This window comes from Triturus cristatus, chromosome 8, assembly GCF_964204655.1.
Source record: "Triturus cristatus chromosome 8, aTriCri1.1, whole genome shotgun sequence".
NCBI lineage: Eukaryota > Metazoa > Chordata > Amphibia > Caudata > Salamandridae > Triturus > Triturus cristatus.
This window is the reverse complement of record NC_140591.1, coordinates 412,099,705-412,125,527: the sequence shown is the minus strand read 5'-3', so window position 1 is coordinate 412,125,527 and position 25,823 is coordinate 412,099,705. Positions and strand designations below refer to the sequence as shown.

The window sequence follows — 25,823 nt, the reverse complement described above, 5'->3', positions numbered from 1 at the left end:
TATATGAGGCACAGCGGTCCCGTGGCTTACCATCCTTGGGAATCACCACTATAGTAGCCAAACGCTGGTCATCGGGAAGGGAACCCCTCTCGAGCGACTCCTGAAACATACGACGGAGGAAAGGCGCGATTTTATCCGGGCGTAATTTATATAGTTCAATCGGCAGGCCGTTGGGGCCCATAGCCTTGCCCGAGCGAAGGGAGCGAATCGCAGTAGCAATCTCGTCGACAGACAAAGGGGCATCCATCAGCTCGCAGTCCTCGACGGATAAGCCGGGCAGGGCAATATCCCGCAGCAGAAGACGAGAGTCATCCTCATCTCTATCAGACACCGGGGAGTACACAGCCCGGAGGTGGTCAGCAAAACACTCCACAATCTCACCAGGCTCAGTCACACACACTCCATCCGAAGCCCGAAGCTCCGGGACCACACGATTCACTCTCTCCTTCTTGTCCAACCAGGCAATCAGCTTACCCGCCTTGTCTCCGGCATCATACAACCTACCCTGCTGCTCCCTATACATGGTCTTGGCAGCGTCAGTAACAAGAGACTTATATTCAAACTGCTTCAGGCTGAGGGCATGCAGCCCATCCGGAGTAACACCCGCCTCCAAGGCTGCCTGCAGCCCCGATATTTCAGTCTCCAGCGTCACCACCGCCTCACTCCTAACCCTCTTAGCCTCCACTATCTGGGACAGGGCATGCCCGCGGAGCACTGCTTTAAAAGCTTCCCACAGGGACACTGAGGACAACACCGACCCCTCATTCTCAAGAAAATATTGATCAATCGACTTAATCAGGCTATCACGGATCTTGGGGTCTCGCAGGTACCAAGGGTTAATAGGAGCGATCCGCCCAGCGGACCGCGTCCCAGTGTCAAAAAGCAACCACAGTGGGGAATGATCAGAGATACCCCGGGCCTCTCGAATCCGGGCAGTCTGGGCCGCGGGCATAAGAAAATAATCCAATCTGGAGAGACTCCCATGGGCCCCAGAGTGAAACGTGTACTGACACTGTGTCGGATGCATTAACCTCCAACAATCCACCAGACCGAAGGTCTCCAGGAGTCTGCCTAGCCACGCCTGGGCAGCAAGGAGGGCCCTGGGCGGGTGGCGATCCAGGTCACCCGAGACAACCGAATTAAAATCCCCACCCATAAGCAAAAGACTGTCAGGAAGCCCAAGCAGCATACGACCCAAGTCTGAGAAGGTGGAGTTCTGGAGGCCCGGGGGAACATAGACCGAGATCAAGGAAAGGGACTGCCCCTCCCACCTCCCAGTCAGAGCCACATAGCGCCCTCTATCGTCTAGGACTACCCTGGTGATCTCTAACGGAAGTGAAGATCGTAGGAGAATGCCTACCCCTCTAGAACCAGTGGTGAAACCAGAATGGGCCACGAGTCGGTATCCCCCCCTGTTCATGGCATGACAAACATTACCAACCAGATGCGTCTCCTGTAAGAACACCACATCAGGAGTCAGACGACGCAAATATTGCAGCACAACACCCCGTTTGATACGGTCCCCTAATCCGTTGACGTTCCAAGACATCAATCTCAACCCGTCCCCCCCCCCATCCCCTCCAGTAGATCAAAGGTCCCCTAGCAAATAGCACAACACCCGAAACTGAACCATAGCCAATACCTCGCCTTGAAAACAAAAAACACAAATCCAAACAACCCCACCCACCCGCCAACCCCCCCCGAATCCAACGCCCCCCACCCTGCACCCCTGCGATCCAAAAAACCACCCCAACTTGCAGTGTGCCTGTCGCCCTACAAACCCCATTCTACGAAAAGACCCCGGAGGAGGAAAGGGACCCGTCCCCGCCCGCCCCCCACACAGATCAGAATGAAACAAAATGCACAAAAGAAGTAGAACCCAGCCGAACAATACAAAATGGCAATGTCAAGGACCAAAAGTCACTCCGAAGGAGACCCGCCACCCTCAGTACCGGCAGAGGGCCCAGTCCGGTCACCCCGGTCCGGCAGCGAATCCAGCCAGTCACTCACAGTCGCAGGAGAGTCAAAAAAGGTAGTCCGATCTTCATATTCCACTCGGAGCCTAGCAGGAAAAAGCATAGAGTACTTGAGACCCAGGTCCCGGAGACGACGCTTCACCCCCTGGAATCCCATCCGCTGTTTCTGGACAAGTTGGGTGAAGTCCGGGAAAAAGTTAATGGACGAGTTCTCAAAGCGGACCGGGCCATGGACCCGTGAGGCCTGCAGAATCGCATCTCGGTCTCTGTAATGAAAAAGTTTCGCAACAATAGGCCTCGGGGGGGGCCCCCGGTCGCGGCCGACCACCTGGAACTCGATGGGCCCGCTCCACGGCGAAGAACTTACTCAGGCCAGCGGGGGCAAGCTGTTCGAGGATGAGCTCCTCAACCATGAGATCAACCGGGCAGTTGTCGGAGGTCTCCGGAACGCCTATGACGCGGATGTTATTGCGTCGAGCCCGTCCCTCGAAGTCCTCCAGCCGCCGGGCCATCAGATCGTTGGCCGACTTGAGATCGCCGAGAGTAGTCTGCAAGTTCGACACGTCCGTACCAAGGGAGGATGTCCGCACATCCAGCGATTGAACCCTCTCGTTGGTCTTAGAGAGATCCGCCCGAATTAGCGTAACATCAATGGCCACTGTGTCGATTTTACGGGCCAAGGCCTCGTACTGCGTAGCGATGGTCTCCCTGATGCCATTAATGGCGCCCATGATGTCCTGCAGGGACAGATCCGGAGAGACGGACGGGCCACCACTGGCATCATCCGGGGGGACACTGGCCGTCCCGGGGGACCCTTTACCTTGAGTGTAGCGGTCCATGTTGTTCGTCTGGACCGGTCCCCCACGTAGGGATGTCTTGGTCTTACGCCTCTCGGGGTCTCCCTTGCCTCCCATGAGAACCACGCTCGCCGAAGGGGACCACCGAGGAAGCGTCGAGGGGGCACAGGCCAAGCAGACGCGGGCCGCACCAGAGGCCGCAATGTTGCGGAGCGAAGGGACCACCGTCGATGGGCACACTGGTAGCAGGCGGAGACACCGGCATCAAGCGAAGGCAAAGTGAAAGCCCAGTCGCACCAAGCAATTCCACTGTCCAGCCCCTCAGCGATCCAAAAGTGAAACCGAAAGTGATGGGACGGCCACTGGCACAGCCCCGCTGCCGTTGTTGTTCAACTACGCCCCGGCTCCACAGATCACCTTCGCATTGGGCACAGTCATCGGTTGGGCCTCAAAAGTTCAAACCACCATAATTCAGGATTGCCAGGTCCGATTTGGTTTCCGAAAGGAGTTTAGTGTTCAGCCAACATTCGCCTTCCAGATTCCATCAACCAAGTCAGGATAAAGTCAGGATAAATTCCGAGGAGCAGCGAGGGTCCGGGGAGCCCTGTGCTCACGCGACCATCTTGGATGCGCGCTAGGCTCCTCCCCCATCTATCTGCATGGTTGATGAACCTTTGAGTTTCCTTAGTTGCATAACACGAGATAACTGTACCATATTTGAACCAGAGTTCATTGCATCATGCTGCACATCGTTGAATGCATTTTTATGGCTGATGTGTTGGTTCTTATTGTGTCGGCCATCTTGAAATGGTAAAGCAATGAGAAAGTATGCCAAAAACTTTAAAAGATGGTTATCCACATTAAAGATGTCCACCCACATGTGCACAAACATTGGCATCCCAAGGTTGGTCATGTGCCAGCGCAAAATAATGGGCGGATCTACTGATTTCTAGTGCTTATTCACTTGCCTGTACCGATTACAGGAGGAGACAGATCATATGCTTGTGTTTCACCCTCTGGTCACACTTGCTGATTTCTTCCCACTGGTTCTTTGGGTTATGAAAGGGCGACCCATTAAAACCATGCCGGTCTAAGATCGTGTGGGTGATAGCTAGTCTGATTCATGCTGTAGTGGCTCGCAGTAGCATGTCTAGAAGTGATTTTTAGAGGGGGCACGCATGGGGCCACAGATTAAAGTGGTGATGTAACCTACAATGGGCAATCATGACAAACACATACAATTTAATGTGAACATTATAAGCAGACTATGAAGCAGTACTAAGATCTGTGGGGAGGGTTAGTGGTCTTTGGAGTGTCTCAATCACTCCAATTATCCTCTTCACACCACTTCCTTCTGCAGTCTCTTGGTTAGACACATTTGCTGATTTCTCCTGATATCTTTCTGAAACCCTCGATCTGCATATCTCACACCTCATCTCTTTCCTCTTCAGCACCTTCATGTCACTTTCTCCTGCACATTTTTACTTGCATCTCCTAACACTCTCGTCCCCACACACAACACACCCACTCGCCCATATGCACTGCATTTTCTTTAAATTTCACTATGTTAATATTTTAGCAGCTGTGCACTTCCTTAATGCAAAAACAACAGTTGATGGACAGAATGCAGAACAATGTCATACATTCACCCCAGTACAGAGATCTGGGACTAAATCCATCGTTTTTTTTTTGCTCACCATGCCATTCCAGTTTGAACCCAGCCATATGCACTACTTTTTTTTTTTTTTTTATTTCGCCATGTTATTATTTTAAGAGCTGTGCACTTCCTTAAAGCACTTTAGCATGGAATCCCATTTACAAATAGCACACCTGACCCTTGCTCTTCAGAGAGGCCATGGATTGAATGAGCAGTTATTTTGAACCACATGTAATCCGTTGCTGGACAGTTTGAGAAATTCACAGTTCCTTCGTCCTGAACTCTATAGCACTTAATCGTGGCCCTTTATAAACACCCACCCACAACCCGAACTCACACAAACAGAGGCGACTCTTTTCACACCACTCAATATACATGAGAAATGTTTTACATTAGTAGACTACATATACACATCTTGAAAAAATCAAATACTCTTAGGGAACTCACGAGTAAGTAAAATATGAAATGCAAACAGGAACAAAATCAATAATCCCAGGCTGAGATACCAGTGTCTGTTTTTGCTGGCTGCAGTTGTCTCCTTGATGGTGATTCCAAGACAATTACAGATGGAGTCCCAGCCCCAGCCAGCCCCCCAAGCGACGCCACCAGTTGCTCTGCTGCTGCTGTCTGATGAGGGAAAATGGAGCATGTATGGCTCTGGGCCAGAGTGGGGAGTGAGGGGTGGACCCCGGGGCCTGATTGAGGCAGAAAATAGGCAGAGGCACCAAATATAAGTGGCCCCCTCATTAGACAATTGGGTAGGTGAAAAGTATCTCAGGTCAGACCGTTTTAAATGTGTAAAGACATGCTGCATAATCAGTTTGCAAAATATGGAACACTACATGGGTTTCAGCTTGCTGCAGTCAAGGTTTGTTTTAATATCCGGGAAATCAACAATAAAAACCGCCGTAGCAGTCCATAAAACAGGCCCAAACACAGCCAAAAAAGGCCCACACACTGGCCCGCCAGCCCAGCCCATTGGACACTGCCTGATTGCTATATAGGTCAATCTGACCTCCTGGCCCCATCATCATTATTGCTGTTGGACTTGCCCATCTCTGCAGGGTCATCCCCAAACGTTTGGCCTTCACCCCTTCTATTTTCTAAATTTTGTATATGTTGGCCTTAGGACTCTGTGCACCTTACCACTGCCGACCAGTGCTAAAGTGCGTGTGCTTGCTCCCTTAAATATTGTAGAATTGGCTTATATCCAATTGACACATTAAAGTGTCACAACATGTATCTAGGGCATGTAAAACAAATCTACTAGTGGACTTGCAACACTTATTGTGCCTCTCACTTAAGTAGCCCTTTGAAACACTTCTCAGGCCTTCCGTTCCAGCCTGTGTGCAATTTTAAACTGCCAATTCGACCCTGCAAAATAAACCTTTATCCAGGTTTAAACCTTGCTTTATCAAATAAATAAGCCACCCCTGATGTTGGCCCTAAAAAGCCTATAGGGTAGGGTGCTTTGTATTGAAAAGTTAGGGCATGTGTTTTTAAGTTGTACATGTTCTCCTAACTTTATTTTTCACTACCGTGAGGCCTTCCTCTCCCACGGGATAACATTGGGTACCTTAGTACATTTGATAGGTGCCAACATTTGTTTGGGGACAGATAGAAATGTCAAGCTTGGTTTCAAAAGAATTGTAATTTCATTGGACTTCAAGGCTCAATTCTGAAAATGCCACTTTTAGAAAGTTGGCATTTTCTTGTCCTAACCATTTGGTGCCTGCAGCCTGTGTCCTGAGTCACATCACTATGAATACAGTGGAAGTTGGCCTTTGTGTATTCCTCCCAGACAGTAAGACAAAGGGGGACCAGGTGCTAGCAAGAAGGGCCATCCTGCCAGGATGGGAGGTGCAGAACAGTATCCTGTTCCACTTACGTATCAAAGAGGCTGCCTCCAGCAAACTCATAAAGTACATGACACCAGTCTTTATTCACCCTAGACCTCTTGGAACCTGGGCAGGGGAGGACATTTCCAGAACCAGATGTAGGGGCGAGGGGGGGTTGAAGTTTCTCCCAATTCAAAGGCTGGCACCTGGTGTAAATATTGGACCCTCTTTAGTTCACTTCTGGACCTGCGGAGGACCCCCAGAAGGACTGGCTTGTACTTCAGAGGACTGCCCTGCTGTCTGAGGCCTGCTTTGTACTTCAGTAGACTGACCTGCTGCTACCAGAGGACTGTCCTGCTACTTGAAACCTGCTTTGTAGCCTCAACGTACTGCCCTGCTACTCTCTTCTCCGCAACAGCAAATCCTGTTTAGTTGCTCCTCTTCAAAGGAGTATCTGGCATTGTTGAGCCCCCAACTACTACAGCCGGCAGCATTGTTTCAATGGAGATTTTCAATTTCCCAAAGCGACAAAGCCCGAACATAGAAATGTTCACCACGACTTTGTCCAGTGGCTCCCCGATGACGTGCCTCCACCTCCCACACCGTAGGCTGTCTTGCCCTGCTGAACTTTTCCTTCTTAGCAACTTTTTCAAATTTCTTCTAAGTTTGAAGGTAAATGAATCCACCGCATGTATCTGAACAACGCTCCATCGCGGTTGGCCATAACTTTTAACTCTGTCTCTATCTCATGCGACTAGATGACGCAGTTGGCGCTTTGCTCTTTTAGGTGCTAGTTTTTACTAAAAACTTTAAAAAGGTTCTACTGATTAGATTTTTGTTGTTCTGGTGTCAAATTACATATAAAAAAATTTATTCTTCTAAATTGTTGAGGGATTTTTCTTGTTATGTTTTTACTTTATTACTGGTTGAGTGCTGCATAAATATATTACATCTTGCCTAGTGGCGGCCAGCATGGTTCGCGGTTGGTGTGGCGGGCACCCGGTGGGTGTGGGGGGGGGGGGGGGGGTCTGCATGGCGTGCATATAAAAAAATTACAAAAAAAGAAACTTACCTTGCCGCCGGGTCCCGCGTCTCTGCTCTTGCTCTCCTCTTGGAACTCGAGGAACAGGAAGCAGGCCCCACTGACCAATCACAACGCTGCAATGCTGCGTTGTGATTGGTAAGCACCCATGCTCCCCTGACCAATTTTTTGCAGAGCAGCATTGTGATTGGTCTGAGCGACCTGGTTGGACGCTCGGCCACGTAAAGGGGGCCAGGGCATGTTCTCCACGCAGGTTGTAATGCAGCCTGCATGGAGAACAGGGAAAGTGTGCATAACTGTTTTGGGCGGCCCAAGAGGGTCGACTAACCAGTCATGTGCACTTAAGATTTGGCAAACCACGCCTCCCCTGTCCTGCTCTGTGAGCAGAGCAGCCCGCCGACCCACCCGCCTGCAAAGCAGCAGGAAGAATAAAATGATAATACCTTAAAGTTATTCTCATTTTATGTTATTACTTCACAGTGCTTAAAAGCAGTGGGGAGTCGCTCCTTCGCCATAGCGGAGGAGTCGCCAATGATCTTGCCTCTGTGTTAAGCCTGATTGCTTTTGTGCAAAGCTACCAGACAGTTGAGCACAGGTTTTTTTGTGGTTTAATCAAGAACCTAGTTTCTTACAATTGGGCTTCACATGAATTAAGCTGGGTGCGCCAGGTGCACGAGGTAAGGCCCCCTCTGTTCTTGTTACGTTCAGCTTTACATTGTTGTTTAAAGTTATTTTTGAAACACATTTGCATATTTTGGAGAGGACTCCTTTACAGATAAAATGGTGTTGTACTTTCTACTTGAATAATCTACGGTAATAAAGTTAGACTGTTTGGTTATGGTTGTATAACTAACGACTTTTCACCACTCTCCACAGGAGCTAACCCGACGCGAGGTTGAGTACATTGCGCTGTCCAGAGACACGACGGAAACGGATTTAAAACAGCGGAGGGAGATCAGGGCTGGAACCGCCTATTACATTGATCAGGCAAGTCTCGCGCCTGCGTCTCCTTTAAAGTTTACGCCATTGTACAATTTCTGCTTCTTCCTGACTGCAGCAGAAGGAGCTCGGGGAGAGGTGTCAATTGGATTCCAGAAGGATTGCTAAAATGTGTCACTAAGCGTTTGATTTTACTGTCACCTTCTAAATATAGTATTCAAGTGTTAAGTAAGTGAAACAACTGAGGCAAGCTCAGGCGAGTCTCAGCAAAATACTGGTTTAAAAAGTGTTTTGACAAAGAATTGTGCTCGGTTTCAGGGTTTTGTTTAATTTAAATTTGTATTTGTTTGTGGAAATGCTTAAATTTAGTGTGGGGATGGGGGCATCAAGCACTTCTGTAGCCTGGGCTGCAGTTCATTATGTACTCTGATGTGAGACGGGCAGATTGCTCTTCAGTCATGGCCGGACAGGCCTTTTGTTCTCAAGGCATTTCCCTGGTGGGCTGGAGGCATTTCAGGCCAGTTTTGAAAACCCAAGGCCGCTCCTGGTGCCTCTCACTTTCCCCAACTCCTTGGGGTTACTTGCTGCAGGAAGGGCGAGGCTTCCAGAGAGCGAAAGAGAGAGGAAGGATAGGGAAAGGCCAAAGAGAAAGCGATCAGGGAGGGACAAGAGAGAATAAATGTATAAAAAATGGCGATAGCGAAAGGAGACGAAGAGCGCTGGCCGATTTTGAGCATGTTTGCCTGGACTGCTTTTGGGTCCCCAGTCCGGGCTCAGCTACGCCAGACCCTAGCAAGGTCCTTGCCATCAACACAATTTGCACCCCTCTAGTGAAACAGTTTCCAGTGCAGCAAAGGATGCTCTTTAGCGTTAGTGCTTTCTTCCTTTTGCCCATACATTAAAGGCTACTGATGGCCTTTTTAGGGTAATCTGCCCTCTGAGAATCAAACCATCTTCCACAGAAAGACCATAATCGGAGGCATTCCCCCTCCATGAATAGAGCAATTAATTTTGAAACATACTCCTATCATGGCATAAATAACTAGTGATTACTTCTCTACGATGATTTGGGACATAGTTCACAGTGCTCCTCCTAGTTTCTCAAAGATTTCCGTATCTGATATTTAGGAAACGTGTCCCCACATTACGAATACCCTTAATCATTTCCCAACAATAGCAATCGTGCCCATTAATAGGTTTGGCTTTATCTATGCTTATGCCAAATACTTTTAGGGATAAATGAATAAGGGGCAGCCATTGTTGGAAGTGAAATGGCTAGCTTTGAGATTGTTGGAGCTGCCAGCGTCATCCTTTAGAAACTGATCATATTTTAGCTTCTACACAACATTGTTCAGACAACATTAGCTGTTTTCATTGGTATGGCTCTGATAGCAAAATATTTTTTATTATCTGCCTCATACGTTTACTTGTCTGATCATGGTTATAACATTCAAAGAAAGCTGACCTCCAGCCTTCGTGAAGACTACACTTACTTGTTGCATTGTTTGAATTATCTTAATTGTATCGGCCTTGATAACAGCAATATAAGCTTCCTCTATGTTGCCGAAGCAGAACCTTTTTTTGTTCACAAAAGCACATTGTAAACATCAAATGTAAATTTGATTTAGAAAATTAAGATTAACATAAGCAAATAGCAGTGTGTAAGCATGATTGCCAGTTCTGTACATATTTACTATATATACACCATGTTTCTGATGGATACTTGTAACTGCAAATTCCTCACCTTTTGAATTCTCCCAGTCACCAGGCAGGATTCATATGCGTTTCCAGCTATTTCTACTATGCCCCAATAGGTGATGCCATTGGAATCTGCAGCAGATTCGTCCCACCCCTGGAAATGGCAGCATGGAACCGTATAGAGGCGCCAGCCTTGCACGCCGAGGTCTATGTGGATCTGCAGTGCCACTCCCTAAATTTGTTGCCGCTTTACTGACCTCCAAAGAGAATTTTTACCCAAAGACAGTGGTTTAGGGATATTTCCCCAAATTCTACAGGCTACAAGCCTTGCTGTACCTGCAGGAAACAGATGTTGGTCATCAGGACCGTCAAATGCAAGTAGTCTGGGTACCTTGCCTGTGATGGAATTGGATGGCTCATTGGATCCTCCAACCAAAGAAGGTGGTTCCATTGCTGATTGCTGTGATTGTATGCAGTGTAGCAGAGTGTCTACAGCTTACTACTGAAACTAAGTCTAATATACTGACTGAGATGTGGAAGCCTTGCTCTTCATCTGTGGCTCATAGTTTTCCTTTCAGTGAAGCCCTGATAGATATATCATGGGCAAAGCCCTGCTTGACACTTCTATTAATTTGTCCCACAGTGAAACGCAACAGACCTGCTACGGGTGACCCAGCCTTTTTGAGTTTACATCCTTAACCTGAAATTCTTGTAATGCAGGATTTATCCAGCAAAGTAAGCCTCAATTCTTCTCCTACTGCTCCACCTGACAGAAACTAAGTGCATTGGAGCTGTTAGCAAGAAAGTATTTTCCTCCGCCAACTTGGCCTAACGCTCCTTGAATGCCTTGTCTCTGCTAACCACTATTGTAAATGGGGTGACCCAGAAAATGTCAAAGGACCTGGTTATCGATTGGGACAGAAAACAGTTGGTCCTAGACAATGCTACTTGATATTAGAATCAATATTAATAAATGAAAATACATTTTTCTTCAATAGATGATTGAATCCTATAATTGAAAAGAGAGAAAAGAACACAGAAAACACATTCCACGGAAATGCCTCATAGATGAAACAGTACTCAAAGAATTACATTGGAAACATTAATTTATTTATAGTCAATCATCTGTAGTTGAATGAAAATATACATTTCAGAGGAGGGTTACTTCCCGGGGTGAAGAAGAAAATTAAAAGTTAGTGCTCATGCAAAAGAAAAGGTAAAAAATGAAGATTACCATCTACTCAAAACTTTTTTACAGCATGAAGGATCTGGCTCAGATATTTTGACAAGGCCAATATCTCTATATTGGCAGGTCTGCCCCTAGCAAAATCAAAGTCCTAATCGTTTCTCATTCATAATTAATGCACAGTGTAACTTCATCTGTGACTGGGGTGGGGGGGTTCATAGAGTACAGGCCCAACGGGGGAATGTCGTCGATGTTTCGACCCAGACGCTCAAGGGTGGGTAGTGTCCGGTTCCCCACAAGTTACCTGTACGAGTGGAGAAATCTTGCGGAGACGGCAGGAGCTAACGCCCCCACTCCCACCCTATCCCACTCTTGATGTATTACAAACTAGGACAAGGATGGAAGCAGGGATGGTAGCCAAGAAGGTCTGGGTGGTGTTACGAGGATTGGTGACTTCCCTCTGAGGGGGCGGACCGGGAACCCCAACTGCACAGGAAGACAAAGCAAAGGGTTACCACGGCATAGCAAAACCGGGTTCATTCAAACCATGCACTCATGCGGAACGACACTCACCTCCCACGACCTATCCAGAAGGTCTGCCACCAGAGCCGCTTGTTGCCTTGCCTGAAGGAGCGCTCCAGCGCTATACATCAAAAGAATAGATATTCCTCCGTCTTCAGTATATAATGCGGCTGAGAAATACAAGCACGTCCGTGCTAATGAAAACAAGGAAGGAAGTCCGTTCCAATCCGCACCACTAGACAACCAAGAGTTCTTGATCAACTATGATACGGCTAGACAGGAACGTTGCACTCACTGATAAGCGCTCCTGCGCCGTGAGAGAGACAGCCTGGTGAGCGATGTCCGAATGTGTGTCAGCGCGATAGCCAGGTAGAACGCGCTCAGCGCGGTTAACAAGTTCCAATGCGCTTCAGGCGCGGTAGCAAGGTTTTGACGCGCTTCAGCGCGGTTAGCAAGTTCCAACGCGCTTCAGCGCGACAGCGAGTTCAAATGCGCTGCAGGCGCGGTAGCAAGTTCCAACGCGCTTCAGCGCGATAGCGAGTTCAAATGCGCTGCAGGTGCGGTAGCAAGTTCCGACGCGCTTCAGCGCGATAGCGAGTTAAAATGCGCTGCAGGCGCGGTAGCAAGTTCCAATGCGCTTCAGCGCGATAGCAAGGTTCAAACGTGCTTCAGGCGCGGTAGCAAGTTCCAACGCGCTTCAGCGCGATAGCGAGTTCAAATGCGCTTCAGGCGCGGTAGCAAGGCTTGGCAATCGCCGAGTGGAGAAGGAAGAGGCAAGGCTACCCTCCAACTCTGAACACCGTGGTATCGGGAAATCTCCAATGCGTTAGAGGCAGGTACGATAATCCGAAGCGCCGAACGGGGGAATCGCTGTCGCTGATAAGCGGATTCCCCCGGAAGCGCTGGTGACGCCCTGGCGCCTCTGGGAAATGACTAGACCGCAACGGGCCAAACCGGAAGTGAGGATATCGTCTGCCACTAGGTGCCAGTGATGGTTAATGATCTTGTTAACCTCATTACTCCTGGTACAAAAGGTGGTAACACATACCATTCTCTCATTTTTAGGTGATTTTGCAGGTTTGGTTTCCAATAAAAACTCCCTGTTACAAAACCATGCTCTTTTCCGGGCTTTTTTTAGGAGGCTCCTGGGACACCCCCTATCAATGAGGCGCTCAAGTAAATCAGCTGATTCTTCAAAGAAGTCCTCTTTACGACTACAATTCCTATGTAACCTCAGGAACTGCCCAAAAGGCAGATTGTCCGTGAGGTTACGTGGATGATGACTAGAGTAGCGTAAGAGGGTGTTCCTTTCATTTGGCTTTCTTTATAGTATGGTATGTAATTTGCCTTCCTCCTCTCTTATGGAAATGTCAAGGAAATTAATCTTGTTGTTACTAAAGTCAAGGGAAAATTGAATATCCTGTGATCGACTGTTCAACCATATTTGGAAGCTCGTGTGCTGTTGTTCACCACCGTTCCATATCATTAGAACGTCGTTGATGTATCGACGCCATAATGTGATACATTCTCTGTAGGGGTTGATCCCAATAAGGACATACTTATGTTCATATGCGTCCATCATTATTATAGACAGGTCCAGCGCAAAGCTAGCCCCCATGGCCACCCCCTTCGTCTGTACATAGAAATCACCTTCAAAATAGAAAAAGTTCTTCTTCATGGCAATTTCCAAAAGGTCAATTATAAATCTCGTAGGGACCTGGCTCGGTCTTGGCCGTTCATCCAGTACCCTCCTAATGGTATCAAGTGCCCCTGATTGAGTGTTGGTGTATAACGATGTTATGTCCATGGTTACCAAGATGTTTTCTCTCTGATTAAAAGGACGCTCGTCAACTAATTGTATGGTCTGCATCGTGTGCCTCAAGTATGCTGTGGTTTTTTCTGCAATGGGTTTTAAAAATATGTCAATATATTTACACAGGGGCTCAAGTACTGACCCGCACCCTGAGATAACGGGTCTCCCTGGTGGATTATTCAATCATTTATGCACTTTAGGGAGCGTATAGATCGTAGGCAGACTAGGTTGGCTCTGCTAGGCAGATACACTGATGCCTGCTGGAATATGATAAGCGAGAGCTTGCCCTCTCCCCTTGCTGAGTTTTGGAACACTATTCTCCAGGTGGAGCATTATGAGCAGGAGTCAACAAAATACATGGTGCAGGCTGCTCTCGACACCACAGGCTGCATAGGCCGTGCTACAGGCACTAGTGTGGTCATTCATCATCATGCCTAGATGGCACCACAGCTTGTTCTGAGGACTTGCAGACATGCTTCTAAAACATGCCCTTTGAGTCCTCACAACTGTTTGGAAACAAGGCAGATTCAGCTCAGGAGCTGCTCAAAGGTAGCCATGGCTTGTCCCTTGGATTTGCTAGCCCTGGGTCTTCAGTTTTTCCAGACGTTCAGGGATTGTTCATGAGGCCAGACTTCTTGCCAAAAGAAACTGTCCCAGCCCGTCTAGCAGTCGGCTCAGCCCTTACGGGCATCGGAAGAATGTCATGGCAATAGAGGATGGGGCCCACAGCAGCATGGCCAGTCCTCATCTTCCTCCTCTCCTGCTGCCACCTAACCACTTTGATTCCCCCTTAGAGAGTCACTTGTGGCCAGCGGGGTCAGAATAGGAATGTTCTTTCTACCCAGCTGGCACACAGCTACCTCGGGCCACAGATTCTGTTGGTTATTAGACAAGGTTAGGACCTTCCCTTATAGCCAAACCCTGTCATATGCTGTTCGAGGGGGATTATGGAGCAAGACGGGACTCCTTGCCATGAACTGTTGGTTTTGGGGTCGTTTGTATGTACTCAGCATGGCTCTGAAAACTGGGCCAAGTTTAGAGTTGCCTCTCAGCAGTAGTGATGGCAAACAGTCACAGCCCTCTCAGGGAGATAGCGTGGGAGCCCTTGAGCTCAGAGCCCAACAGTCACATAGCAGTCAGCAGTGCAATAAGTAAGCTTCCAACCAGGTGCTTGACTTTCAAGAAAGAAAAGTAATTTAATACAGACTAGACTGGAACATAACCTAGAAATCTAGTCACAACACAATTTAGTGTTTTGGGTGATGTCCTTCTATCCACTCGATTCCCCCAGTTCCTCTTTCTGGTCTAGGCTGTTCCTCCCGCCACTTCGGGATTGAGTATAAACATCATAATGGCTCAGGTCCTAAAACATCTAGAAGTCAATAATAACAGTATTTGTACCCCTTTTAATAACCTCTTTGTAGATCTTTGCCACTCTTGTTAAGAAAATGCAACTTCTTAGCATCCAAATCAGGTGTTGCTGCCATTCTATTTGTGAGGGATAAGTTAGGACGCTCTGACCTTAACTCACTCTGACCGCTTTGGGAATAAACTGCCATACCCAGTAACATAAGATAATTAGCAATGTGCTGAGGTAGGTTCCACGATGGAGACAATCCATGTTGAGTCAAAAGAGTATCAAACATCCCAGAGGATTAAATAGACCCTTGTCATCATCTCTCTTCTCACTTCTTTTGCAAACTTTCCTTTTCTAACTTGCACTTGTGCATCTCTTTTTTTTTTTTTTTTGCCGAGTTTTATATAGCGCAAACTTGACCCGAATCCAATCAGGTATCAGAGCGCTTTCCATAGCACCAGTTACGTTACATGAGGACACAAATTCAATTTTAATGTTAGGCACTGGGAGATTTAGTGATTTGCCCTGAATCACATGATGTTTAGCGTCATTACCGAGACTCGAACCCAGTTCCCCAGGTCCGAGGTCGAGCGCCCTAGCCGTTAAGCCATCTCCTCTCCCCTGATTCAAAGTCTGAGAAGCAGTTTAGAACTACTACATCCCCACTGCCCGAAGATTCATCCCAACACACACATTAGCGTGTCACCTCTTAGCTTTTATTTAAAAAAAAAAAAAATTTAAAAAAAATTTCTAATAAGCTGTGGTCTGCCGCACAGCTTTATAACCTAATTATTTTTTTTCCCTCCACAATCACACAATCAGTCTCATGAGCAGACACCCTTTTGGGACCATCATGTCCCTTCATATCAGTCGAACTGCTTTATGCCATTGAAATCTTTTTGATTTCACACATTTTAACTGAATGTCATCTATTGTTAATGGCATTCCTTCCAACATATAAAGCCAAATCCTGCTTGCCATCTCCCACAAAGCAATACCTTTCCTTGTCAGTCTGATATACTTCACGCCTTGTTACACTAACCCTACATTCTAGTCCTTTCATCAAAGAAAGCAGACTTTCAAAACTTTCCTCCATTTGCTCTCCCAACAATTCTGTATTAATACAAACATCTTTACTCACAATCTTCCCTTCTAAATTGAAATCCCTAGAAAGATCCTTCATGTCGAACATAAAAACAATAAGCTGATCCAAAGAAATCTCCTCTCCTAATAACAGGCTCTGATGATCCACCAACACACCTCACAAAACAATAATGCCTCAGGGCCAATTCGCAAAAATAAAAGTACATCTCAAATGTATCTCAAACTATGACCCCACAAAGTGGCTTAATAAGTCAATGCAACCTGCCCAATTTCAAATATTTCCACCCTTTCCCTAACTCTAAATCCCTCACTGCTGCTAATGGTCTTGCTGGGCCTCTTGAGCAAAAGTACTTCAGCCTGAGCGTGACTTCAATAAATGACAGAATCACATGTGCAGCTCCCTGCCTGGTTATCCTTAAGACTAAAGCGCAGATATTTCATGCTGAACCGGATTCTCACTCATAGTATGGAGATACTTGCGCCAGTTAAATATCAAAACACTGTCCCTCGCGACCACAGCATTTGAAACCTGCTCCGAGGAGTCTAGAACCCATTTCGAACCATCCTCCTAGGTAAATCTTTTCACTTGGACGTACACCGCATTCCATACCCCACACGAATTTACAGAACACTTACATCTCTAAAGGAACCTAAGAAACCACAGTACACCTCTCCATCCCTGCCCCATTCACAACTAATACCCCAAACCAATATCACTCCAAAATCTGAAAAATGTAACACTGAAACTACTAACCCCACTAATTACACCCATCCTAACATCTCAAACATTGAATTCATACTTCCACTGCACCTGAAAAGCATTTACACATGCATGATCAGCAATAAAAGAAGGAAGAAGGATGCATGTTCTAGAGTTTTGTAGGTGTTAGAACGTTTGTAAAGAGTTCTAGAATGTTGCATTTGTAGAGAGTAAAAGAAAGCAATCCTATAATATTGGTACATTTTAAATGATCATTTTCATGCTATCCTCTGATTTCTACTTGATGAACCTAACTGTTGCGGGCCTGTGTGTGTGTAGTTTGGACACATATATCAAATTTCGCCCCTTAAAATCTTTATTCGTGCCATAATCTGCCCCGCGAGTAAACTGAACATCCCCCGAGTCCATACATCACATTTACAGTCATTAGAAATCCTAAATATAGATTGTTTTTTTAATGATATTCTACAGAGTCCTGTAATAGCGTGAATGTCTAGTTTGACTGGAAAACCAGTTCACCCACAGTGTCTAGAGATGGATTGAAAATGAATCTCACAAGCAGCCTTCTCAAATGTAGCTGTGCACAGTTAAACCTGCTGTCTGACGTTCACAAGGGAGAGTCGGACATTAAGAAGGCAATTAGGATCAGTCTGATGATTGCATGATACCACAGGTTTAATAGAAGGGAGCAAGTGAAGTCACCTGTCACTGATATAGTATGATGCACAAGTGTTTGTTGTGCGGCACAAGAATCAAATGGTCTATAGTAGTCCATAGTAAACAGAATTAATCCCCCAGTGAAAGCCGAAATATTTCTCTCTCCAAATCAAAGATACTGAGGGCTTGCTCATGTGGTGTGATGTTTGTGTCCAAGTGGTAGAGGAAAATTCGCTCCCAGACTGGAGGCTGACCTGAACCAACCACAGCAAGGGCCACTAGTCTATCCCAGAACGCATTGTTTTTTCAGGTACATCTGCCTCCCCTCTTTTCTAGTATTCATCAGATGCCTGTTTGCAGTAGAGAGAGGGACAAGACTCAGCTGCCATGTCATTGAAAACAACCTGCCTTGTGTCCAGGCCTTGCCCACTTAACTTCTACTAAGTGTTTCTCTTTTGGTCATTTTTCAGTCGGGCTTGACAGGGCAGCTGATTGCAAAACATATTGTTACCAATTCTTTAAATGATGAATAGAGTCGGTGTTGGCTGACCGAGAAGACTATTTATGTCTCTCCTCATGCTTTTGGTTATTTGGAATATCATTCCACCTCTGTGAGGTCCTTCCCTTAGAAAACATTATGGACTATTTTACATCTGGAAACGATCATCAAGCTGTCACATTCAGTTCTTTATCTCCTACATGCATTTTATACATAAAGAAATACTAACACTGCCATTAATGTGATTAACAGCGTTTGGTGCATGTAATGCTTTTAAGCAGTGTTAGAAATAGAGGTCTCTAGTTGACAATTGTTTGCACCGTTGTCCAAATAGGTACCCTTCCTTCTAGTCATGAAAAGGGGGATACACTACTGAAATAACCCCTGCTCCCCCCCTTGGTAGCTTGGCATGAGCAGTCAGGTTTATCTCAGAGTCAGGGTGTGTTCATTTGCACATAACCAACAGTAATACAGGGAAAACACTACAAAAGGGCACCACACCAGTTTTAGAAAAATAACCAATATTTATCTGTGCAAACAAGACCAAAACGATAAAAGAGCAACATACAGTAGTCACAAATATGCACTTGGCAAGAATAACTGTAAAATGCAGTTGTTTGGAGCCCGAAGCTCCGTCCGGGGCTACTGCGGTGCTGAAAACAACAGAATCCAACAGTTCGGGCCGACCGCGTCAGGTGGACTGGTGTTAGTGTCAGCAGACTCATAAACATTACCTTTGGTTCCAGCTGACGGCGTTGGTGCAGGCCTGTCGTCACAACCATCACAGTTGTGGTGTGTAGCATAGTGGTGCAACGTGTGGTGCCCTCAAGTCACGGTGCAGACAATGGCTTTGTGAACGTCGTCCAGCAGCTTCAGTGAGACCAGGGCTGCGGTGCGGAGTGAGGCGGTGCTTGTGGCAGTGCTGACAGGTCATGGTGCAAGCAACAGTGCCGGTTGATGGCGTCAGTTGGCCTAGACCATGGTGTGGGACGGGGCGGTGCGTCGTGTGACTTACGAGTGGTGCCCCCCAACCACTGTGCGGTCATGGGGGTCGAGTTCAGCTGGCAGCGTAGTTGTCAGTGAGACCAGGGCGGCGGAGTGTAGCAAAGCGGTGCGGAGTGCGGTGCCCACAGGCCGCGGTGCAAGCAGCGGCTCGGTGGTGGCGACAGTCGGCGTAATCATCAGCGAGAACAGGGTTGCGGTGCGAAGTGCGGCGGTGCCCTCTGTAGTACCTTCAGGACACCAAGCCAGCAGCTGTGTCTGTGACGGTGTTGGCTGCTTTCCCCCTCTGTGGCAACTGAAAGCCACACTTCTAGTGGCGGTACCCAGACGTAAGTGAAGTCTTTGCTGTCCATGAAACCTCATGAACAGGAGACCAGCTCTATTTCAAGCCCTTGGAAATACTCCGCAACTAGTGAAGAAAGTTCAGTCCAGTCCTTTCACTGCCCAAGGTAGAAGCAGCAACTGCAGGCCAACCCAGCAAAGCAACAACACAGCAAAGAGGCAGTACTCCTCCTGGCAGTTCTTCCAGCTCTTCTTGGCAGGTTCCTTGATCCAAATGATATCTAAAGTTCTGGGGTCTGGGCCCCAATATTTATACTCCGATTCTCTTTGTTCTCATGGTCAGAGATTGTCTGTGCTCGCTCCAAACCAGTTTGGTCCTCTCTGGCCCAGCTTCCCCGCAGGAGGTGGAGATATCATTGTCCAAGGCAGACCAGGGCCATCCAGGTGCAAGGAAATCTTCTCCCACTACCCTAAATGCATCCCAGGTCCATTTAGCCCAGCCCTGACTCATGCAGAAAAGACAGGACACACCTCAAACCCCCCCCCCCCGTGGCTGTCTTGAGAGAATGCACATCCACAGCCCCTGTCACTCCAAAGCGAGACAGTCAATCCACAACCCAGCAGAGGCACACAGGATGGCTAGGCAAGAACATTCTTGTTATCTAAAAGTGGTATTTTCAAACAAAGACCATAAAAGTCCTCTTCACTAAAAGATGCATTTCTACATTCTGAGTTCAGGCATACTAAATTCAATTTCTCTATCTTGTTCTAATGGGAAGATATACTTGTAAAATGTTAGAGTATTGCCCATTCTAACCTATTTGACAAATAGCCTTTCAACTGTGAAAAACTAATTACAAAGTAGTTCTTTATCAGGACATGTCGCACGTACCAGGATATGTCCTACCTTTCACATACACTGCACTCTGCCCATAGGGGTATCTTGGGCCTACCCTACCTTAGGGGTGACTCACATGTAATAAAAGGGAATGTTAGGACTTGGCAAGTGGGTGTAAGTCGACATGGCAGTAAAAGCTGCATGCAAACACTGCAGTGGCAGGTCTGAGAACCCTTGGAAAGGCTGCTCGCGTGAGTGGCACAATCAGTGCTGCAGGCTTACTAGCAGCACTTGATTTACAGGCCCTGACACTCTCAGTGCACTTTACTAGAGACTTACCAGTAAATCAAATATGCCAATCATGGAAACACCAATCCATAATCCAATTTACAATTGGAGCACTTGTACTTTAACACTGGACAGAAGTAAGAAAGTGCACAGAGACACTAAACAGAGTAAAAACCGGGCGGTCAGAAAGCAAAAAGACAGGGTAAAAACATCAAAAGATGCCAGGTCTAACAAGCAGCATTTGTGAATGCCTGTGTTTACATGTGTAAGTGTAGCCTCAAAAGGTATGCAGTTCCTATACAGATTAGAGGAGAAGACAGAGTAAGTCAGTAGATCTGAAAGGACTGATCAAGCAGATCTGGGGGATCTGATTAATCAGAAGCAAGAGCCACCACACACCCAGATGGGTGTCATGCCTCATCGGGCAGCTACTCCTTGGGCTGGTCCTGAAATGCCCAATGGGCCTCTCGAAGGGGCTCTTTGGCAGAGATCTTTTGAAGATCTTAAAAGCCGTAATGAAGTGTGTGTGTGTGTGTGTGTGGAGGTGCAGTGTGTGTAGATTGGTGTCTATGTGATTTAAAAATGACTAAGCGGAATCCGTCCCGTTTTTGATAAGCAGGTACTCTTGTCATAAGTAAAAATATTGTGTGACTCGGCTGGAACCAATGATCCTTTACAGCTCAAAATGTGGTGAAAACAGGGGTCAACATGTTTTTTTGCCTTTAATTGTCACGGTAGATCTTGAAAGGTGTCCTGCACTGTAACCATTTTACAACCTACCTCACTCACACACTGAAGTTACGCCTATTGTCGGTTCTCTTTAGTCGTGCTTGTGCCTTTAAACTGTGTCTTCTGGTAACAGCAATTCCAAGCCAATAGCATCATTCCTTTGTATCAATAAGAATCATCATTTTTTGTGATGTGTATTTGAAGTAGAAAGGGTTCCTGCATCTGTTGTAAGTACATCTGCGTGCTAAGAAGTGCCCTTACTGTTCCATTAAAATTGTATGTGTATTTTTTTTATTTTAAAGCTTTATTGCAACCATATGGCTGCCACGTTTAGAGAGCAGCTTGCTTTCTTTTTTTCTTATAGTTTTGTGCGTTCAATAAAAAAATTAACAAACCCACCAACTTGATGAGGAAAATATGTGTTGGCTTTGCCAATGCTTGTTCATTTTGCAGAAGGAATTGGTAGCACTGTCTCTATTTTTTCTTAAATATCACCCAGTTGCAAGTGAAAAAACAAAATGGCTTATTCTCTTTGAGCTTTAGAATTGGCTGTTCGTTTCACTCTCGAACTACCGAGTTTCCTAAGGCGCTTAGCTACGTTTTCAACCTATGTGTGTTCTGCAGTCATTGTTTTTCTGCTTGTGGCCCTTGTCGTCTAAACCTCCTCTGATTTGGTCCACACCATCCTCATTGTAGCATCATGTATTTCCATCACTTGTGTTTGTCATACTCTGTTGCCGAATATTTATGGGCTGCAGCAAGGTTTTATACGGATGTCCTTTGGCTTATGTGCTCTGAAGTCCGATACACGCTTGTTACTTAACTTTTAGTGAAGTACTTGAGGAGTTAAGAAATGATTACAAACCTATCTGCATATCTGCCACACTCTTCGACAGTGGTGCACACCGCTGTCCAGTTTCTGTTGTGATTTATGGCTTGATGGACTTTATTGCCAACAGAGTCTTCTCAGACTGGAGACTGCTGATGAGCAGGAAGTAGATTTCCCTTATCAGGCAGAACAGAATAAAACATTATTTGTCTATTGACTCACTAAATGAACTATAAAATTGCAGGGCCCCTATGTTTCCTTTGAGATAGATATATATATAAAAGACTACGCTAGTGGTCGAAATGCGTCTTTCTGCCTAAAATAAATACCTCTTATACTTGATTTGTGGGGTCGCAGAGTTTCGGTTAAAGTTGCCACATGTCAGTTGCATAAAGAAAGACTCAACTCTTTGGATAACTGCTCTGACATATTTTGACAATCCTTAAATACCACACAAATATGTATGATGTAAAATAAACAATGTATTTAAATCCCAATTAGGCTGTTGATGCATTTGAATTCTGTTATTGTGATATTTAGGTCATTGCAAAACAGTGTTGGTTCATTGAGCTGTAATTCAATCAGTTATAATGTATATGTATGTATATATATGTATATGTTTGTATATATGTGTGTAAATGTATATATATGAGTGTGTATATGTGTGTATTTGTGTGTGTGTGTGAGAGTATACATAAATACCACAGGGTGGTTATAGTTAAGATCATGTTTCCATAGCAAAAAATGTTTGGGGTTTGCTTATAACTTTGGCACCGTTTGACAAATCTTCACAAAACATTCCCCAAAAAGTCTCATCCACATCAGCTCCTTTCCAGAAGGTTTTGGTGTGATCCATCAAGCGAGAGGGTGTGTCCCAAAACAAGTTTTCCCCTTTCAATTTTCTGAAGGAAAATGAACATTGATGCCACAAGAACTCCTGAACAGAATGACACCATATTTTGCAGAAAGCGTGCTTTTTGTGATTTGGTGTAAATTTGTTCAGTAGTTTTTGAGCAATCAAGGCTCCAAAAAATTGTATATTTTATGTCACGAAGGATGGCGGAGAACACAGATCTTCTGTAAATTTGTGGTAGAAACGTGGCAAAATTAAACAAAAACGTGGTGGCTCCCAAGCTTTAAAAATCGACCAGCACCCCCCCCCCCCCACTCCTCCCACAGGAAGGGCCGTGGGCAGGTTGGGGCAAAGCATTTTAAATTGCAGGGGCATGCAGCCCGCCTATCCCAAGCCTCACTAAGGCCCTGGGTCCCCCTTCCCCGGGCAGATTTAAGATTAAAGGAGAGAGGGTCATGCTGCCCCCCTCCCGGAGTCTTCAAAGGACCCAGGAACCTCACCCCTTGGGGCCAACACATATATTTAATGGGGAGTAGGGCCCGGCCCCCTTCCCTAAGCCTTGAAATGCCCGTGGACCCCATCCCTCAGTGCCAGCTCCACTGTGGTGTCCTGGGGAGCCTACCCATTGGACACCATTTCCCTGCCTGCTTGAGCTCGGACACAGAAAACTTGTATGCTCCCACCTGGTGGGAGCTTGAAAATGCTCCAGCTGGGTGTAAGCAGAGATTTGTTTTCCTGCCTGCAGTCTTGCAGGAAGCCTGCTTGAGCGCGGCCAGGATCAACGAGAGAAACTGCATGCTGTGCATGCCTTCACCCATGCATGGCATGGATTTGCTTGTGTGCATGGCATGGAGTTTGCTTTAAGTATGGATAAAATATTACTTTGTTTAAACAAAACCTAGAAATTCACCGAAAAAACAAAGGTTAAAGTAATGTTATAATTAGGTGAAAATTTCAGTGACAACATAATGTTTTAAACTACAAAAAAAAACTAAAATTCACCAGTTTTAGTTTTTGCAACTAACTATAACTCGTGTCCTAAGGTAACTATAGCTCACACCCTTGCCATTCACTGCTAATTACCCCACATATTGCATGACTCATGAAATGATCTGTTACATCATTGATAGCATGACTGCGAGATCTGAAATTATATCATTGATGCCAAGTATGTGCATGGCGGGCGCGGGTTATAGTTACATTAGGGCACAAGTTATTGCTACTTTAGATAAATATACCTCGTGAATTTCAGTAGTTTTTTTTGTTTAAATTGTTATGTTGTCACTGACTTTTTCACCTAACTATAAAATCTAATAACCCACTCGCTATGGCGAATCAGATTTTATCAGAGCAAGCTATTTTTATGACTCTTCGCCCGTCCTGAAAGTGAATGAGAAAGAAGTATTTAAATCTTGATTTTATCTTTTCATATTTTCTCTATGTTGAGATACAGAGGTCAAAAGTCAGTTTGTCTTCTTACAATTGCTTTTCTTTTTCTGACTGCAAAGTTAGTAGTTTTTGTAAAGTGAACTGTGTCACACTGGTGCTCTACAAAGAGTGTGAATTGAAAGGCTATAGGATGTCACATTTGTTTTCTAACATACAACATTTAAATAGATAATAAGTGAACTGTGCAAACATTTAAAAATATATTTTTGTAATTCAGGGGGACGAAAAACAATATTTTAATAGGATGAAAACTTTATTTTTCTACGTGCAAATGATAAGTATTTTGCCCTAACCAAATTCCCACACATTATTGTTTATATGTTATATAGTTGTATCAGTAAAACTGCAAGTTAGTGACGAGATTTGTGGCCATTTCATTAGTGTTGTGCTGGCCGTAAATGTGGGTGCCCCACCACATCATGCTTTAATAATATATTTATTAAAAGTGAGTTTTTAAACATGAACCGAGAAACATGTCTGCCCTGTTGGCAATGCTATCAATAAGCTAAGAGGCAAGTCAGGGATCATGTGTACCCTATATGTGAGCTAGATACTTTTTATAACCAAACGTTTAGTCTGTTTAATCAAATAAAAGAGTTTTTTTGTACAGCAGAAAAGCTTAACTCACATATTTAAAGGTGCTCTCATATGTGTTAATGAAGTTAAAGGCGGCTCTGTAAAAGAAAATATTTGCCTAGGATCACACAATTTAAGACCAGAGCATTGGTCAAGCACAGTACAGTTCTGACGAGTAGATTATTCAAGTTAATATAACTGCAGGTATTGAAATTCTTTTGAGTTTTTGAGGCCTAGCTGAAGTAAATATGTGTTCTGCTTGGGTTTTCGGATCAGATAGAACCCGCTCATCAGAGCCTCACTAACCCAGCCAGAACGTTACCCCCTCCCTAGGGCCTGTTTACAATAGTGCAACCACATATATCTACCACCTAAGGACAGGGAATTCCTACTATACATACCAAGACCTCTTATAATCGGCGGCCTCGCGATCCCATACGAATCCAGACCTCTCTGCCCATACGACAGTATCACAAGTGGCGGCCTCGCGATCCCATACGAATCCAGACCTCTCTGCCCATACGACAGTATCACAAGTGGCGGCCTCGCGATCCCATACGAATCCAGACCTCTCTACCCAGACGGCAGTCTCAGCACAATCGGCGGCCTCGCGATCCCATACGAATCCAGACCTCTCTGCCCATACGACAGTATCACAAGTGGCGGCCTCGCGATCCCATACGAATCCAGACCTCTCTACCCAGACGGCAGTCTCAGCACAAGTGGCGGCCTCGCGATCCCATACGAATCCAGACCTCTCTGCCCATACGACAGTATCACAAGTGGCGGCCTCGCGATCCCATACGAATCCAGACCTCTCTACCCAGACGGCAGTCTCAGCACAATCGGCGGCCTCGCGATCCCATACGAATCCAGACCTCTCTGCCCAGACAGCAGTCTCAGCACAAGTGGCGGCCTCGCGATCCCATACGAATCCAGACCTCTCTGCCCATACGACAGTATCACAAGTGGCGGCCTCGCGATCCCATACAAATCCAGACCTCTCTACCCAGACGGCAGTCTCAGCACAAGTGGCGGCCTCGCGATCCCATACGAATCCAGACCTCTCTGCCCATACGACAGTATCACAAGCGGCGGCCTCGCGATTCCATACGAATCCAGACCTCTCTGCCCATACGACAGTATCACAAGTGGCGGCCTCGCGATTCCA

General features: G+C 46.0%; 1 protein-coding gene across 1 annotated transcript in view; it reads left to right on the top strand.

Moving 5' to 3' along the window:
* The window catches only part of VWA8 (von Willebrand factor A domain containing 8), a 1,291,603-nt gene that overhangs the window by 172,545 nt on the left and 1,093,235 nt on the right, over positions 1 to 25,823 (top strand). The window contains exon 4 of the mRNA XM_085621802.1: positions 8,187 to 8,297. Coding sequence (XP_085477928.1) covers positions 8,187 to 8,297 — 111 coding nt within the window. The remainder of the gene's footprint in view (positions 1 to 8,186; positions 8,298 to 25,823) is intronic.